Raw genomic sequence first — 17,847 nt, 5'->3', positions numbered from 1 at the left:
GACAGTTCTGCAATAAAAATGGCAAATTAAAAACTTGGGCTAATAAAAAATTTTCATCTACACTCAGGCTTTTATTCAGACATAAAGCTACATGCATACCTTGGTAATGACAACTTCTTGTTGAAATCGCCAGAACCTAATTATTCTTTCACATGCATACAAGACTACAGGGCCTAAAATCCATTTCCAAGCCTGCAGAGAGTAGCAGAGAGAGAGAAAAAGGAATGAAAATAGAATCCAAATATTTTCAATTTGAACCAAATCAATATAAAACATGACGAGGTTTAGACATTTTTCCTTTAACTTTGGGCCAGTTATCAACAACAAAGATGTCTCCTTGTATTATATACTATAACATTCAATTATTTCTTGAAGTCTACAAGCTTATTTAAGAGATTAAATTCTTCTATATTGGTTTTTATGCTTACTTGATCAATGATGCCTTTATGTAATTAGAAATAATTGAATTTGCAAAGAAATAAAAAAGCAGATTGATGTTTATGTTACATATGATAGGGTCATAAATGCTCCCAAACTCAAGCCAAAGTCAAAGCTACATTACTCACCCAACACAGGACACAAGAAATTGCATTTTAAAATCTCAAATAGTAATTTTTTGGGCCAAGAATGCATCACAACTAGAGGGTCTGCCTGAATAAACACAGAAATACACACACACACACACACACACACACACACAGAGTTATATAGAGTAAAATACAAAGTTAGTTTCCTGACACCTTAAATTTAAGTTTATCTAATCACAGCAAAAGGCTCAATAATTGTCTAGAGAATTGTGATGGTGAAAATGTCCTTTTTAAATCAGATGCTGTGTGAACCTTTGGTGAGTATAATGTGCGTTACTGATGATCAATTTACCAGCAGGCTATTGTATCAGGTGCTCTGTACAACATAAGGTGTCTTCCTCAGTAAAAGGGAAGGGATGGGAAGTTACAAATTTTGAAGAGTTCTATTTGTACTGAACAATCCCATGAGGCATATGTATTGTCTTGATTTTACAGAAGACGGAATTAAGACTCAGTCAGATCAACCAAATTGTCCAAGGTCATAAAGGGAAGAAGGTGTCTGGTAGAGATGTGAACTCAGATATGCCTGACTACCCAGCCTGAGTTCTTTCCAGGATCTCAGGCTACCTCCCACGTGCATTGCCATATTATCGTGGTCCTTTCTGTCCTGCCCTGAAATTGATACTGAGGCTTGTTTTCCAAAACATTAGAAACTCATGAACTCATTGAATTTTAGGATATTAAATGGTCTTGGAAATCTACTCTAATTCTTTTTTTTCTTTTTATAATTTTTATTGTTTTAAATAGACAAATAATAATTGTATATATTCACGAGGTACATAGTGATGTTTTGATACACATAATGTATCATGATAAGGTCAGGGTATATTACTCTATTCATCATCTCGAACACTGATTATTTCTTTGTATTGGGAACATTCAATACCCTCTAATTATTCTAGAATTAAAAGAAGGAAAATCCTGATATTCTGAGTTGCCTAGAGAGTCCAAAGTGGACCAGAGAGAGCCAGGGCTAGAACTCAAGCCTTTTCATGTGTCCCTACATTTCCTCCTAGGTTTTCTAAATCCACCCCCTTACTCCTTGAATAGTATCTAGGGAGGCAGGAAGGATGCCTCGTCTTCGGAACTCAGACATTCACCACCCCTCACCGACTGACCCGTTACTCAGTGCTCCCTGACCAGTCGTCTGGCTCCGTTTCTTCTGTTGGTGGGTCACAAGCATTTTAGCATTATTTTTACTTCCTTTGAGTCACCACTTTCTCATTTTGTCTATTTCTTTTTGTTGATTTCTGGGTCTCTTTGCGTGGTCCCTCTTCTCAACTACATCAACCATCTCTGCTTTTTTTTTTTTTTTTTTTTCCTGGGGGACTCTTGGCCTCATAAAAGCTAGATCGATGGGGACAACACAAGGTAATTTGACCCACTTATTTTTTCTGCCTCAGTGAGGCCCAGCAATGTGATTGGAATAGCAAAGAGAATAAGCCTTTTGTCCCCCTATGCTGTGGATGACGTGGTGAAGATGATCAGAGTAAGGGAAACTAGGAAGCGTCCCTGGGAAGCACGGGGTTGGGCCAAGCAAAGGAATCCTTAGGTCTCTTAAGCTTGAATGAACCAGAAAGCTTTTTGAGAACTGCTTTGGATGTTTACAGAAGTGAGAGCAAGAACTGGCAGTTCTTTCTATGTGGGCTAAAAGAGATATTTGCAAAGACACTCACAGTCTTCATATATTTTTTTACAAATAATCTTCCCCACCCATTTTAGAGAGTTTGGGGGCATCACACACTTCATTTTGGTGATGTCAAATCAGACATGGTCTCTGATATTTTCCACGGTGATAAAATGTAATGGATTATTTTTCTTTCCATGGTTCAGGTAGGAGAATGTAAGCTATTAATCCCTGACTCCATCTCAACCTGAGTATATCCCTTGCTCCAGGAGGAGGTAGCCAGTGTGGTTACCTGTGTTGTGCCTGGAGCCCCTGGAAGTCAGGGCCTGAGGGAGAGATGGCCAGGGAGGAATATTAGGGAACTGTCCTTGCAGTGATACCAGGGACAGACAAGAGTGAATCAAGACAAGGAGGCCTTGATTCAGAGCAAGAGGGATGTGTGCCAAGGTAGATGCTGGGCTAGGTGTCTGAAGACCTGATTCTGTCCTTGGGGCCACCACCCCTCATTCTGTGCCACTAGGCACATCTTGGGATTTATTATGTTCACAATTTCCTGTTTCGTAAAATGGGAACTAGCTGGAGAAGATTATGATTTAAGTTCCCTCCAAGCTGTTAAACACTATGGCTTTATTCACAGAGATAAATAGAACGTTGGGGCTATGTACTTGTAGCTGGCAGCGGAGTGCTGACAAAATGGGGGTTATGGAAGCTGGAGATTTCCAGTGAATGCTGTGGGGTGTGGAGGAGAAAGTTCACGGCCACAGAGTTAAGGGCTCTGATTCTTTGATGTGGCTTTACTGGGAATGCCTTTTGTGACCATAGGTAAGACACTGAAACTGCTTGGACCTCCATTTCCTCAGCCATTAAATAATGGGGAAGAACTATTTAGTATCTAAATTTCCTTAATGCTAAAATATTTCGTGGCTTCTTGGATTTATTTTCTTCTTCTCCAAAAAATACTCAAAAAGTCACGCTACAGTGAGTATTTTATGATAGAAATCAAACAATGTTGATTCAAAAGCAGCAATAATGAAACTTGTTTCCTTCGCTTTCACTCCTGGTTTTTCATTCCTACCAGAAAATAAGAACATGCTGGCTTTGATTTTATTTTATGTGTGTGTTTATGAATAGCCTCTTTTTCTAGACAATCAGATCTCCTGGGGCAGGTCCCACGTCTCTGAATCCTGTCTAGTGCATTGCCAAGCAATGCACTTAGGCACTCAGTGAAAGTTCGCTGAATTGACTCTACCTCGGTCAGGGCTTTCTCCTTTACCACTCACAGCCTTCCCTAGTAATTACAAAGTGTCAACCTTGTGGTTACGATTAGTTGATGCTGTCGTTAAATGACATAAAGTGCTTCTTTGGCCTAGGACGACCAGGCATCTTTTGAGACTGGATTGCATCAGAAGCAAACCAGGAATCTGGAGTCCTGTATGCCTCAGTGCATTTGGGCTGGAAAGGGAGACTGAGACAAGCAGGGGAGGGGGGACTGCCGGGTATAGTTGGTTTCTTTAATCAGTTCCGTTTATACGAGGTGAGGTACAAAGCATTCTCTGTCCTAACATTGGGAACAGTGCACCACTGAAGGAGAAATGATACATATTCTATTGATCAGAGCACCGTGAAAACGCCCTGAGTTAAGAGAGGCAAGGAAGGAGAAATGGAGCTTTGCAGAGACCGAGTAGGTGTGGTGCAGTGAAGCGCAGGAACCCTTCCTTGTCCTTGGGATGCCTTTTGGATTCAGTGTCTATAAGACATCAGAGAGAATATCGTACGGTTCAGCCAAGCGGTAATTGCATAGCCCACACACGCTTTGACTCAGGATCCATTACAAACAATGGGAGAGAGTGACACCCTGAGTTTGGGTGTGCAAGGAAGTGGAGCAGGGGAGAGTTAGAGGGAGACGAGTAAGGCCCCCTCTTAATGATAATTAATGCCAGCAAATGCTGCTGGGAGCAGGTCCTGGTCTGTATTCATGAGGTGTGGGGGAGTATTGATTTTTTTATGGAGACGCTGTAGCTGAAAATTTTAGAGAGGTATTCATGTTCCTCATTAATATGCAGGTTGGATAGTGGCTACTGAGAGTTGAGTTTAAGACAGAGACAATCTATACCGGCCATTAAAAGAACCACAGTCTAATGGGCACATCTATTCCGGTTCTCTTGGTTTAAAACCTTCCTCCTAGTACTTTCACCCTTAAAATCCAATGCTTAATTTAATATATTTGAGGTTTTATTTTTTAAACAATGCAATCACTTATATTCTTCATATGTTGATGACTTAATTTCCCAAATCTTCATCAATTATATATCTTATACCCTGTTATTCCATGTTTTAAGTTACATATTTTTGGACACTTATTTCCTCCTACTTTTTATCTGCCAGCTGCATTTATTTTCTTTCAAGCATCACTTGGTTGTCCCAAAGATTTGCACTGTTCTAAGATACCAGAGGAGGCCAGATAGGAATATTATTTCTCTTTACCTACGCTACCAACTGTAATGGTTACCACCTACCCAGGAAATCTGACTTTTCAGATCTGTGGACATTGTCATCTACACAAATTAATTAAGTATGTTCTTGGCTAACGTCATCGTTTTTTCAGTTACAGGAGCTTAATTAGAGCAAGAAGTAAATGCATTTGACACCCTAAGTTTTTGATCCCCAAAGTTGTCGAAAGGAAGAAGGCAAGCTTATAAAGAAGGCCTGAGCCTCATTTGGCTGTTCATGGATCTAGGTTTGAGCAGCAGTGCTGGTAATTCTCGGACTGGGAGCAGGGGCAGTTATGCAGAGGACAGGTGGCCAAGGATGCGGGAGCACAGAGAAGGGTGGTGAGGCCCAAGGCTGACCCCTCCAGGGACATCAGTGTGCTGTTATGAATTCCCACAATATCAGACACTAGTATTTAAAGGTACGTAGAAGAATACATTTCAAAGCTGAACATAGTGCTTTTGGCAGTAAACCTCTTTAAAAATTATCTGTAACTTGATTTCTCCATTAGCACACTTAATAAAGAGTTGGCTTTGTCTAGTGGTGAAATGTGCTTTCTTTTTTCCAAGCCTATAAAAGCTCTATATTTTAACTGCGGGGACATTTATTTTTAAAAGCTCCTGGGTTCATTCTTACCGAGGGTTCCTTGCCAGAAAATTGAGGCACGGGGCATTGGGCCACTGTCTGCCATTCTGCATAGCGGTCTCTACAGACGGTGATGTTGTGCAGAGAGAGGCTGTCCTGGGTTTGGCCTCGAACAATCCGACTTGTTAATTAAGAAAAGCAAAACAAAACAGAAAACCAAAACGTCAGACTGATTTTGAGCAGTCTTGTTATCCCACAGATATACATTCTACAGTGAGCTTGGAAATATCACTTCCAGTTCTTGAAACTCAGGCTATCATTCATTTCCCCCAGTTTCTTTCAAAATAAGCATTGAAGAAGCTTCCAGTAACTTTGAAGATCCCAGAAAAGAAGTGCCCCTCTGTGGTATCCTGTGTTAAATTGAAAGTGTCTATATTAGAGAATTCATAATGAAGGGAAATTGTTTGAACACATCCTTTTGTAGACTGTTGAATTTAATTAGGTTTCATCTTGTCCTGATTGCTGATTTGGGCTAATTGGCTAACTGCACTATTTGGTTCTTTTGCAGATTTATTTAACTTCTACCCTCGTTGGGTTGTTTCTGAGTGCTTAGAAGTCTTCAAGTGAAGAAGTCAAAAGAAGTGCCCAGAATAATGGTATTTTTTCCCCTAGTGACCACCAGCAAGCCAGCGTCTGACTCGGTCAAAATAGGTCACAATGGAGTGTGTCTTCAAGGTGGTATTGCTACATTAGGAATGGAAAGAGAAGGCAGTCTTAATGAATAGAGCACTGGACAAAGAGTCCTATAATCCTTCTATATTTTATTTGCCATGAGTGCACTCCTGACTGGTCTTTGACAAGTCGCTGTGGTACAAGCTCCTAGGGTTCCTCCTTGGTGCACAGACAGCAAAGCCCAAGACTTTCCCAAGGTCAGGGAATCTGAGAATTGTTTGGTTTCTAGGTGTTTGTGAATAAAAGGCATTGATCTGTTTTGAGAATCATGGTACTCTAGACTGAGAAACCTTAGCATCACACAGACTTATGCCCTGGACAGCCTGTGGAGTGGTGTGGACCCTGTTATATCACAGGGCATGGGAGGAGGGAGCAGTAATACGCCCTTGGAAACAGCCTTGTGTCAGCTAGAACTGACATCTTAGCCTTTGTCCCAATCTGTTTCATGGAAGCCATCCAAACTTGATAACATCCCTCTGAGTTCGATGAGAAAAACTATCTGTAAATCTCCAATGTACAAATGACGCCCAGACGTAGGCAGGGTGAATAGTAAGTGAGAGTCAGAGGAAGGATTCCAGACATTTAACACTTTCATTCTCAGGCTGTAGGCAGCATTCCCCGTAGTGTCTAAAAGAAGCCTCATCTTATTCCACAAATGCTGTATCTTTTAAAAATTTTAAACTTTTGAAATGGCTTCATCTATGCCATCCCATAATAGGAAGATTAGTGGGCCTTAACACATTCCAATAATCCTACTTTCACTTGGCACTTTGTGTAGAATTTGCAAATTGCTTTTGCTGTAAACAGTAGCTGTAGAATACTTCACGCTGAGAAGATTAAATGAGGCCCTTATCCTAAAATAAGCTTTTCAACTAGGTTAAAATGACTAAAAAATTTCATCTTATGAGATGTTATTTGGATATCAAAAATATCTCCAACGAAACACTGCCCATTGAAATTCTCTTGCGCTTCTACAGTGCACCAGGGTGTGGATGTGGGGGATGTATGTTTAGTGGGGTAAGCACATGGTGTCTGTGAAGAGGGCTTCTAGACTCCCCTGGGTTATAGGTAGCCTCATAAATACGCTGAGGGGTCACAACCCCAGCGTCCTGAGTGGAATTAGCAGTAGGAAGTGGGGGAACTGACAATCTCTGAGTTGGAACACACTAGGACTACACACCATCCACCTTGCCCACACCATCCACCTTGCCCACCCCAAGTACAAAAAGGAATGGTGAGATTTCCACATTCAGAAGAGCCAATCCCAGAGAGTTCTAGGTGAAAGAAAATGGGAAGCCTCTAGCCGGGCAGTAGAGGACGTGTGAACGTGGACTGACCCGGTTGCTAAGGCTCGGCAGAGGCACAGGCAGTCTTTTAGGGTAAAATGCACCCTCAGGGGCACTTCTTCCTTGGAGAATGTGTTTCTGTCCGCCAGCTGAGGGACAATGGGAGAAGTCTTAGGTACAGGCAGTGGCGGCGGCAGAACCGCGACCCCCTTCCAGAAGTAGGGGGCTGAGAAGACAGGAGCATTAAGGGTGAGGAGGGAGACTGGAGGGGTCATTGACTTGCAGAGGGGCAAATCCCAAAGCATTGTCCGTGGGCTCTACATGGGACCCAGAGTCACCAAGGCATGTGTGACTTCCTAGGCCATGCTACTCTGCAGCTATGCACTTGCTCTTCCAGGTCCGTGCAGAGAGGGAGGCCACCTCCGGGACAGGACCCTCCGCACTCAGCAGTGGCAATGGTGGGAGAATGAGGGGCGGAAGAGGGTATTGTGCTGTGCAGGAACAGAGGAGTTGCTGCTGGCAAGCCAAAAAGGGCATTAGCAACATTGCTGGCCGCATTCTTACTGGTGTTGAGGAAGGTTTAATTCATAAAACGGAAGACTTGTTCTGCCAGGGCTTGCTAAATCAGAGTAAAGGTTTGATGGTCTAAAGACTGGTGTCCTAGATCTGACTCTGTCGTTTATTCATCATGGGACCTTGAGGGCATCACTTAACCCTGAGAACACCTTTTTCCTTTTTATGAAATGGGGACAACGGCACCTTCTCTACGTGACAGGACTGTTGTGGCAGTCGAGTTGATCATGCATATGAATGTGCTTTGAAAATTGTAACATGGAAAAAATGGCAATCAGTTTTTGAAATAATTAAAAGGGACAAGCTAGTTCACAGACAGCAATTGATTCATTAGTCCAGGGCCATTTATTAATATTTAAAGGATTGAAAAACATTATATTTAAGGGATTTTGAACACATCAGGGGCTATGCTAGCTTCCTGATGAAGAGATGAACCGTATCAGGTGGGTATTGAATGCCAGAGCCGTGTTTTATGGGATGTCTGAGCAAAATGGAATCCTAGAGGTCAAATGGGGAAACTGAGGCCCAGAGGACCTGAAGGGCTCACTCTGATAACTGGTCTCAGAGCTGGATCTGGACCCCGCACCAGACTGCCCATGCCACACATTGTCCCTGCCTGAACACCAGGTTTCCTAGTTGATGGTTTTGGTTAAGCAGAAGTGAAATCTTGGTGTCAAAAATATATATCCTGAGTAATCCCACATAAATTGGATTGCAGAACAGGTGCTGAATGAAACATAGATCTACTGTCATCCTGCATTCATTAGAATTCCTGAATTTTATAAACATGCCAAGACTCACTAACAGAGTCAGTGAGGAAAAATGAATATAATACTTCACCATCTATTAGCTTATTTTCAGTGTTACTGAAAAAGCGTTTGCCACAGTCAATGTGCTTTTCACACATTGTACAAGTCCTTTAGTCACTGCATGCTGGGATCCTTCATCTAAAGGACTTTCTAAGATTATTTTGGGACTCTCAGAGATAAAATCCTTGCAGAGGAGCACAGTGTGGACTTACCCCATCCCATGGATGGCCAGGCTGAGAAAGAAGACGATGAAAACATGGTGTGTGCACCAGAACAACTCATAGGAGGCCTGTCTGATGAACTCGGTTGACGAGGTCATGATCAAGACTAAAGCCAGAGAGATCACCAGGCCGGTGACACCCGCTATTGTTCTTAGCAATTCAGTGGTTGTGTTCTAAAAAAAAAAAAAGAACACCGTGACAATAAATATCCTGGCACATTTTTTTTTTTTTTTTTTTCCACTTTTAGGACCAGTACTTGAGATTTCAAGCAGGGAGCCATTCACAGTGTTTCACGCAGAAGCATGTTAGCCTCAATGAGGATGCAGGCGCAACTCAAGAATGAGCTTCCTCTTCCTCCCCCTTCCCACCAGCTTACGGTGGCTACTTGCTTTGCTAAAATTTCATAAAATACCATTTCATCAATCACATTTTTTAAATTTGTATAAATCATTTCACATCAAAGTTATTATACTGGAAACCCCTCCCCGCCATACCCCCCCCAAAAAACTGGGCATGGTGGCTTGAGCCTATAGTCCCAGCTACTCAGTAGGCTGAGATGGGACGATCACTTAATCCCAGGAGTTCGAGGCTGCAGTGAGCCATGATGCTGCCTCTGCACTCCAGCCTGGGAGACAGAGTGAGACCCTGTCTTTAAAGCAACAACAACAATGACAAAATGGGAAAAAAGAAAAAAAAATAAAAATAAAAAAACAAAGTGATTATGTTGAATTGAAATGAGGGCAGCATGAAAAGAGCATTTTAAAATAAAATATTGCAAAATAAATCTGAGTTTCAAGTTTTTAGTCTTTAAAATAACTATGTGGATCACCATGCTTAATTGCATTTTAACATTAATAAACACTTTTTTTGAGAAGTCCCTTGGGGTGTTCCTAATAAAGCAGCTGCACACTCAGTTCCCCTGGTAGTTATTCCTTGCTCTTGCTTCTTAATTGGAAAGACCATGACTTGCATTTCTTTCACGCCATCTCGGGGGGCCTGGAATAAGGCTTGGTAAATCCTAGGTGATCAATAAAGGTACAGCTATTCTTATCTGGTGGACACCGCTAAACGACCAGAATTCTGACCTGTGAGTGCAAGGGACAGTTAAATAGCCTTTTGGAATATGCATCATGCAGCAGTTTGTTTTTATTGTGAATTTCCCATATTCTTGCCAAGTCATTAGTATTCATACATTGTGTTACTATCGCTGAGACGGCCACGAGCTCAATAAACTCACCATATCTTTTGTCAGTAAAATCTCATTAATTTGGGCTGCTTTGAGATCTGGAGGTAATTTGGACAGGGACTTCTTCATTGTTTATTTTTTCTTCATAGAGCAAAGAGTGGAAATAAAATTGAAGGGGATATATCTCAAACATTTAAAATATTTTCTTTTCAAGTACATTCAGGCATTTTAGAAGTCCATTTACATCATATGATGTGCTAATTTCACATCATTCTTCCTTGCCTATTAAGGCAAATCACCATATCTCTGTTCTTGCAACACATTTATAGACTGGTTAGAGTTGCAATGTATCCTCCAAAACAATCCCACTGCATCTCTAAAAATATTCTATAATGTACACTCTATGTTATTGATACTCATCTCCCTCCAAATATCCTAAATTAGAGGGTTTCCTGAGCTTAATTAGTACTTACACAGTATATTGCTTCTAAAATTTTGAAATTACTGTATAGGTAGTAGTTTAATTATTTTGCTATTAAAATACATAATCATATCGCTTGAAAAGTATTTTTAATAAATACTATTTATTACATAGACTATGCAAAATGTTGAGATTTATTCTTGAGTGTGTGTAGCAATGGATTTTCCAGCATCTTAGTGGGGAAAAACAGTAACCTCAGTAGGTGCCCAGACAAATGCTGTGATTCAATGGACTGACATAAAGGCATTCCCACTCGCTTAGGGCAGCTGTAGTTCTGATTTGCAGGTGTGAAATTTTTGCTTCCAATAGCTGTCAGCTAAGAAAATGTACCTCAGGCTGGGCACAGTGGCTCACGCCTGTAATCTAAGCACTTTGGGAGGCTAAGGCGGGCGATCATGAGGTCAGGAGATCAAGACCATCCTGGCTAACGCAGTGAAACCTCTCTACTAAAAATACAAAAATTAGTTGGGCGTGGCAGCGGGCGCCTGTAGTCTCAGGTACTCGGGAGGCTGAGGCAGGAGAATGGCGTGAACCTGGGAGGCGGAGCTTGCAGTGAGCTGAGATTGTGCCACTGCACTCTAGCCTGGGCGACAGAGCGAGATTCCGTCTCAAAAAAATAAAATAAAATAAAATAAGAAAAAAAATAAAAGAAAATGTAGCTCAACTAAACCTGATCAATGGCCTGATACTGAAAATCACCCTAGGCTAATTAGGGGACATGACATGGAACAAGTGTCCCAAAACCAGATTTTGAATTTTTGTTCTTTAAATAAGACTGCATGGGGGAAATGGTCACTTAAAGAGATGGCCTGGATAAGAATGGAGGGATTTTCATTGCTAAAGTGTATTGCCTTAGGGCTTTTCTTGGGCAATAGAGATCTTTTTAGTCTGGTCAACATGCTGCACACATATGCCAATGTGGTGGTACATGGGAAAAAAATTGAGACCAACCACAAAGAAAGAGGTAGGGGTGAATTAAGGGAGACGACTGTCTTAATCTTGGAACACAGATTGCTGTGCCTACATTTTTGGTTTTCTTTTTGTTCCCCATAGCTGCTGACACTCTGTGCACACAGGTAATTAGCATTAATGATGTCACTGGCCATGCAGGTCTCATTATGAAATTAGCTGCTTTGCCCAGTATCTGATTTGGCAAAGCAGCTATTCACATATGTGCCAATGTATGAGGCATTTGGAGAAGAGATCCGGAAAACAATCTGCAGATTGAAAATGAAGACATCCAATTTATAATTTCTGGGTTTAGATGGCACTTCACATTCTTTATGAGTCTAACATCAGTGAAAAAATATCTAATCATGGACTGCTTTTAAAACGTTAAATTTTAAAATATTAGGAATTTAACAGGTTACTGCATTTCTAGTGTGTGTGTGTGTATAAAAATTAATTCGGTGACATATCTTTTTCTCCTTGCTCATAACTTCCCAGCAACATTAATGATTAAAAAAATAACTTTTTAGAAAATGTGAAATTAAGAACAAATTCCATGTAAATTTTCACTCTCCAGCCCTTTTATTAAAAGCTTTTCAATATAGCATTCCTGATTAGAGGATTGGAAAAGGACGGAGTTTTCAGGGGAGAAGCTCGTTAGCAGGCAGGAACTCACCATGGGGAAGGTCCGGATAGGGTTGAGGTAGCTCTCATTAGGGGTGTTACCCAACTTGGAAAGTGCAGCGAGAAGTCCCTGGGCCTCCTTGGACTGGCTCCAGCGATAGCGTTCCAGGTTGAAGAAATGCGCCACGACATGGATGGCTAGGACGAGACGACACCAAACATGTACCCTGTGGCTTCCTCCCTAGTTACTAAAAAATACTGTGTCTCTGTGCTCAAGTTTCTCTGTTCTGGTTTTTGTAATCTCCAAGGAAAAGTGATTTGTTTATACATCTTTCACAGTGCTTTGAGTGGAGTGGATTGAATACTTCCAAAGATATTGTACAAAAATCTCCACATTTATTTAAATTATATTAATGAAGTAAATCTCAGTTAATCATAAAGTGTATAGTTATCATGGAAATGGAATAAATGTTATGATATCTCAGCATAATTATATACAATATAATTCTAAAAGAAATAATTATATATAACTTCTTAAGAAATCTGAAAGCATTATTCTAGAATACTGTACATTATACATGCTGATATGTATGTATATGACACAAATGATAGATACCAGGAGATATATTGTTTTTGTTCCCTTTTGTTTTCTGTTTATTCCTTTACACATTTTAGTATACAGTAGTCCCCCCAGTCTAAAGTTTCACTTTCCCCAGTTTAAGTTACCCGAGGTCAACCACAATCAGAAAATATTGAACGGAAAATTCCAGGAGTAAGCAATTTGTGTTTTACATTGCATGCCATTCTGAGTAGTATGATGAAATCTCATGCCATCCCGCTCTGTCCTACCTGGGATGTGAATCATCCCTTTGTCCAGCATATCCAGTAGCCCTCTTGGTTATCAGACCAACTGTCACGGTATCCCAGTGTTTGTGTGCAAGTCATCCTTATTTTGCTTAAAAATGGCCCCAAAGCGCAAAAGTAGTGATGCTGGCAATTCAGCTGTGCCAAAGAGAAACGATCAAGTCCTTCCTTTAAGTGAAAAGGTGAAAGTTCTCTACTTAATAAGGAAAGGAAAAAAACTGTATGTGGAAATTGCTAAGATCTATGGTAAGAACAAATCTTCTATCTGAAATTGTGAAGAAAAAAGACACTTGTGCTAGTTTCGCTGTCACACCTCAGACTGCAAAAGTTACAGCCACAGTGCATGATAAGTGCTTATTTATGATGAAAAAGGCATTACATTAGTAGGTGGAAGACATGAAAAGGAACATGTTCCGATGGATGGCAGTCGGGGTCAGTACTATCCACTGTTTCAGGCATCCGCTGTGGGTCTTGGAATGTATCCCCTGCAGACGAGGAGGGACTACTCTATATGTATATATACCCCTGCACATACACATTCACACATACATTTGCATGTGTTATTCCTGGTGGATTGAAATAAGCCAGTATTTATGGAACTAAACATACCTTCTGTATATTCTTAAGAAGTAAATGGAGCTTTCTAATTCTGGGACTTGGTGGTGTCTAAATTCTAAATGAAGAGAACAAGCTTAAGAACACAGCATCGTCTGGCCTGAGGATTCTGTGTCTGATGCTGCTCTTTCTAAATCTGTTGGGAAGCCAGCAGTCACAGCTAGGCAACGACATACTGATGCTTTTCCTGCAAATGAAACTCCTGCTGGGTGGCCAGTTGATAACTGCCATTGGGATCAGATTCATGTGTGAAATGAGGCTTCACTGCCCAGGGTATAGATAATTTCCCAGTTGATATCTTCTTTTCTTCTGCACCCACAGTGAGGAGTAGCACGGCCTATGACTATCATACAGTCTATACAAGTTGTGAATGAGTTACGGCATCCTCCATGGCTGTACCTTGTGGGTTGAGGTATGGAAGAAAATGTGATGGGGAAAAAGAAACAGCAGGAACTTCTGAGAAGATTGGTGTCATTTTGGTCCCTGTGGTCCTAGGAGCAGATTTATTTAGAAATGCTGTCTTCTATGCAACCTCTTTTCTTTGTCACCTGAGTTCCTGCTATCACTCCCTTTTCTGATTTGCAAAATGTTCTACTCACGCCTTACAGTTCACTTCAAAAGTTGATTTCTATCACACATTCTTCAATTTCACCAGCACAAATGATAGTATGACCATAGCATTTCTCAGATATTACTGTTGCAGTATCTGTTTATCCCTGCACCCCCTGATGAACTTTCACTCCTCAAGGATGGACTTTATTCATCCTTGAAACCTCAGTACCAGTTCGCATTTGACAATTATTTGCTTAGTGACAATGAGATTACAGAAAGGTAGAAGGGGTAAAGAAAGGGTCAGAAAATCAATCTATAGACGCAACCTTGTTGGAGTAATGCTTTCTTTGTTGATATATATATACACACACACACACATATATATATCATATATAACAATTATATATATATAAGTATATTGCACATTTTTTCTTTAGCCTTTAAGTTGAAAATCAAGTCAAATATACCTCACGGAAACTATTTGCTAAATTGAACACAAACATTGTCCAGTATTCCTAAATGCTGTTTTCTGATAACTATCTCAAAGTCTTTAAAAAGCAGGTAGTACGCTTCATAGCAAACACATTGAATGTTTACTATACAACAGACACTGTTATAAATGCTATAGGCGTATTATCTGATTTAACCCTCCTCAGGTATCAGCCTTCTTCTCCTTTCACAGACCAGTATCCAAAGAGTTAAGGAATGTGTTGCTCATTAGTGATGAAAGTGGTTTAGTGGTTTGCGTGACTCAGTGCTCCATCTTTTGACTATTAAGCTGTATTGCTTCATTTGACTAATGAGCAATTATCATACTTGATTTTTAATTGAAAACTAGCTTTTTTTCTACGGGCTGAGATAAAACTGAATGGTTTACCTGGTGTCTTTAATCTAGAGTCCAACCGTTTCTAAGGCTTCTGACTGATAACAACATTTGGAGTCCTCATTGTAGGTTGGCGTGAATGCTTCTTTTATATTCTGCCCCTTGACCCTTACTCCTCCTCTCCTCCTAGCTTTCTTTAATTCTCTCTCCACAGACTAGGACACTCCAGACAGGGTGTGAAGCTGTTCACAATTTACAGAGCTAGAGACTGAGTTTCGGACCAAGTTAACTGATATGTTTACCATTGCATAATCCATATGTGATAGTCAGAAATAGAAGGCAAGATAAGTTTTTAATATTTTGTAACTTTTTTGTTGTTGTTGTTGAGACAGAGTCTTACTCTGTCACCCAGGCTGGAGTGCAATGGCATGATCTCAGCTAACTGCAAACTCCGCCACCCGGGTTCAAGCAATTCTCCTGCCTCAGCCTCCGAGTAGCTGGGATTACAGGCACACACCACCATGCCCAGCTAATTTTTAGTAGAGATGGGGTTTTATCATGCTGCCCAGGCTGCTCTCAAACTCCTAAGCTCAGGCAATCTACCCTCCTTGGCCTCCCAAAGTGCTGGGATTACAGGCGTGAGCCACCACACCTGGCCTTATATTTTATAACATTCTTCTCCCCTGTAATGAGTTGTTGATTGCAATTTGTTTTCTGTTAGATTGATTTCCACATGAGAATTTGACATTGTTAAACGAAATTTAAGTATGTTGATTGAATGAACAAAGATATTGAACTACTTATTTATTCTTATTGCCAGGTCTCCCATAACAGAGCTGAAGAAACTAATGAAGGAGTACGAGGAAGCCCCAGATGGTTTTCAAGAGGCAGGTTCTGAGGGAATGTGTGAAAACTATTCTCTCCAGTATTTGTCACGCACTTTAAAGTTCATGTCTTACATGTTCCCTTGCTCTCGCTACCTCCATTTTGTTTTCCTTTCACAAGGTAGAACATACAAAGTGGAATATTTTATTTATCTCAGGAATTCTCAGAGAGAAAACTGCTTATGCTGATTTTGTTTGTCTAAACATTTTATTTTCCCCTTAGATCTGATCCTAATTTTACAGCAATCTTGGCTTGGAACTAAAGATACACCAACCGCTAAATTCAGAATTGTTGTGACTTGATAGGCACCAGGGGAGATACTATTTTTGTTCTTTTTTAGACATTATAATTTCTATTCCTTCCCTTCTACATTTTAGGTTCTTAAAAATGTAAGTAGCCACGCTGTTTATGTTACAGAGACAAGGGCTACAGAGATGGGATAAAACAGTGACATGGTTTGATTTCGCTCTGTCTTAGTCATCAGTATCATTTCATGTTATTAGATTTGATATTAGTATGTAACAGAAAGAATACTGAAGAGGATACTTCTCAGTCACTTAACTTCTTTCAGGCCCTTTTTTCCCATCTGTGAAATGGGTAGATTGTACTAAACAAGGTTATCTAAGCTCCCTTCCAGCTGTGTGGCTCCTGTGTCTTTCTCTGAAGTTTACTGGGAACATATTTATCATCTAAAAGGGATTTGTAGACCAATATGGAAGTAATGCAAACACGAAGTTCATGTTTTCATGTTTCCAAAGCCAACTCTGGCTTAAATGGGGCTCTTCAGTCTTGCGGTAAATCCAACGCCATTAGCTATGGGGTGAGCTCTCCCTGGGCCTCTGTGGACTTTCTACAGTATGCACTGCTGTGCCCTTGGAGAACTGCAAGACACACATTTCCATAACCCAATTGTGCCAGGCTAAAAGGTGCTATGACTGGATCTTTCTACAATTTTGTGTTCTCCCCGGGTACTTTTAAGAGAGCAGCAATTTTGGAAACACTACACATGCAAATTTAATTGGTGTGTGAATTTCTGAGTTCCAATAAGGAGTTTTACATTAAAGAGTGAACCAAAAAAAAAAAAAAAAAAAAAAATCATAAAGGCTACTATTAGAGCCAGTTGCCCTGAAAAAGTTCTTTTACCTTCCTTCTTTCATTTTATTTTTCAGGAGATCGAAGTGAGCATAATTGAGGGGAATCTTGGAAGCGTGGTCCGTCTTGCTGTCTTTCTGCCTGCCTGTCAGTGATAACAGTCATTTTGGAGTTAGTCACCTCCTAATTAAACAGCCTTTAGAAACAAGGACCCAGGGACAGATTCTGGCTGTGCTTCTGCAGCCAGAATTTGGCTGCAAACTTTTAAACCTGTGGTCTGATTTCTGTAGGAGGATTCATTGACTCTGGCACCCTGTGTGTGCCACGCATTTGTAAATCACATTAAATCCTGTCAGGCAGGACTGGGAATGGAGCTTCCCTGAAGCTCCCAGAGCCTCAGGCGGAACTAGTTAGGAGCAATCCTTGAGGGGGTCAGGACTGAAGAGTCTGCGGCTTTAGGGCTGTTCTCAAGCCGGGGTCTCCAAATCTTTATTTTCTGGGCACCCTTATTCTGTGCTCTCTCCTCTCACCCTGCCCTTGTTATGTTTATTGATGTTTGTAGACTAATTTTAGCAACTCATCAGGAGCTGCACTTGGCTAATTGTTCACTCCTGGAACCTGGCAGAAGCAAGCTGCCGACTCTGCAAGGGAGAGCCGCCTGGGTCACTATTTAGACACCCCTTAATGGAAGCTCGAGCTCAAAGTACTACTTTTCAATTGGAAGGGTCTTCAAGGTCTGCTGTGGACCAGGGACTCCAGAAAGATCTGCATTAACAAGAACGAAGAGGCTGTGAAACTATGATTTTTATACCCGTGGGGTTATAGGTCCCCGAAAATGATTTATTAGTGGTTCAAGAATGCTCCGGC

The 17,847-nt window shown here is 40.9% G+C and overlaps 1 protein-coding gene across 1 annotated transcript in view; it reads right to left on the bottom strand.

Moving 5' to 3' along the window:
- The window catches only part of NOX3 (NADPH oxidase 3), a 61,782-nt gene that overhangs the window by 35,286 nt on the left and 8,649 nt on the right, over nucleotides 1–17,847 (bottom strand). The window contains exons 5-8 of the mRNA XM_021937492.2: nucleotides 12,202–12,347; nucleotides 8,902–9,083; nucleotides 5,341–5,470; nucleotides 100–192 (exon numbers count right to left, since the gene is read on the bottom strand). Of these exons, the coding sequence (XP_021793184.1) occupies nucleotides 100–192; nucleotides 5,341–5,470; nucleotides 8,902–9,083; nucleotides 12,202–12,347 (551 nt within the window). The remainder of the gene's footprint in view (nucleotides 1–99; nucleotides 193–5,340; nucleotides 5,471–8,901; nucleotides 9,084–12,201; nucleotides 12,348–17,847) is intronic.

This window comes from Papio anubis, chromosome 6 (genome assembly GCF_008728515.1).
Source record: "Papio anubis isolate 15944 chromosome 6, Panubis1.0, whole genome shotgun sequence".
Classification (NCBI taxonomy): domain Eukaryota; kingdom Metazoa; phylum Chordata; class Mammalia; order Primates; family Cercopithecidae; genus Papio; species Papio anubis.
The sequence above is the reverse complement of the archived record's forward strand: the minus strand, read 5'-3'. Positions and strand labels throughout refer to the sequence as shown.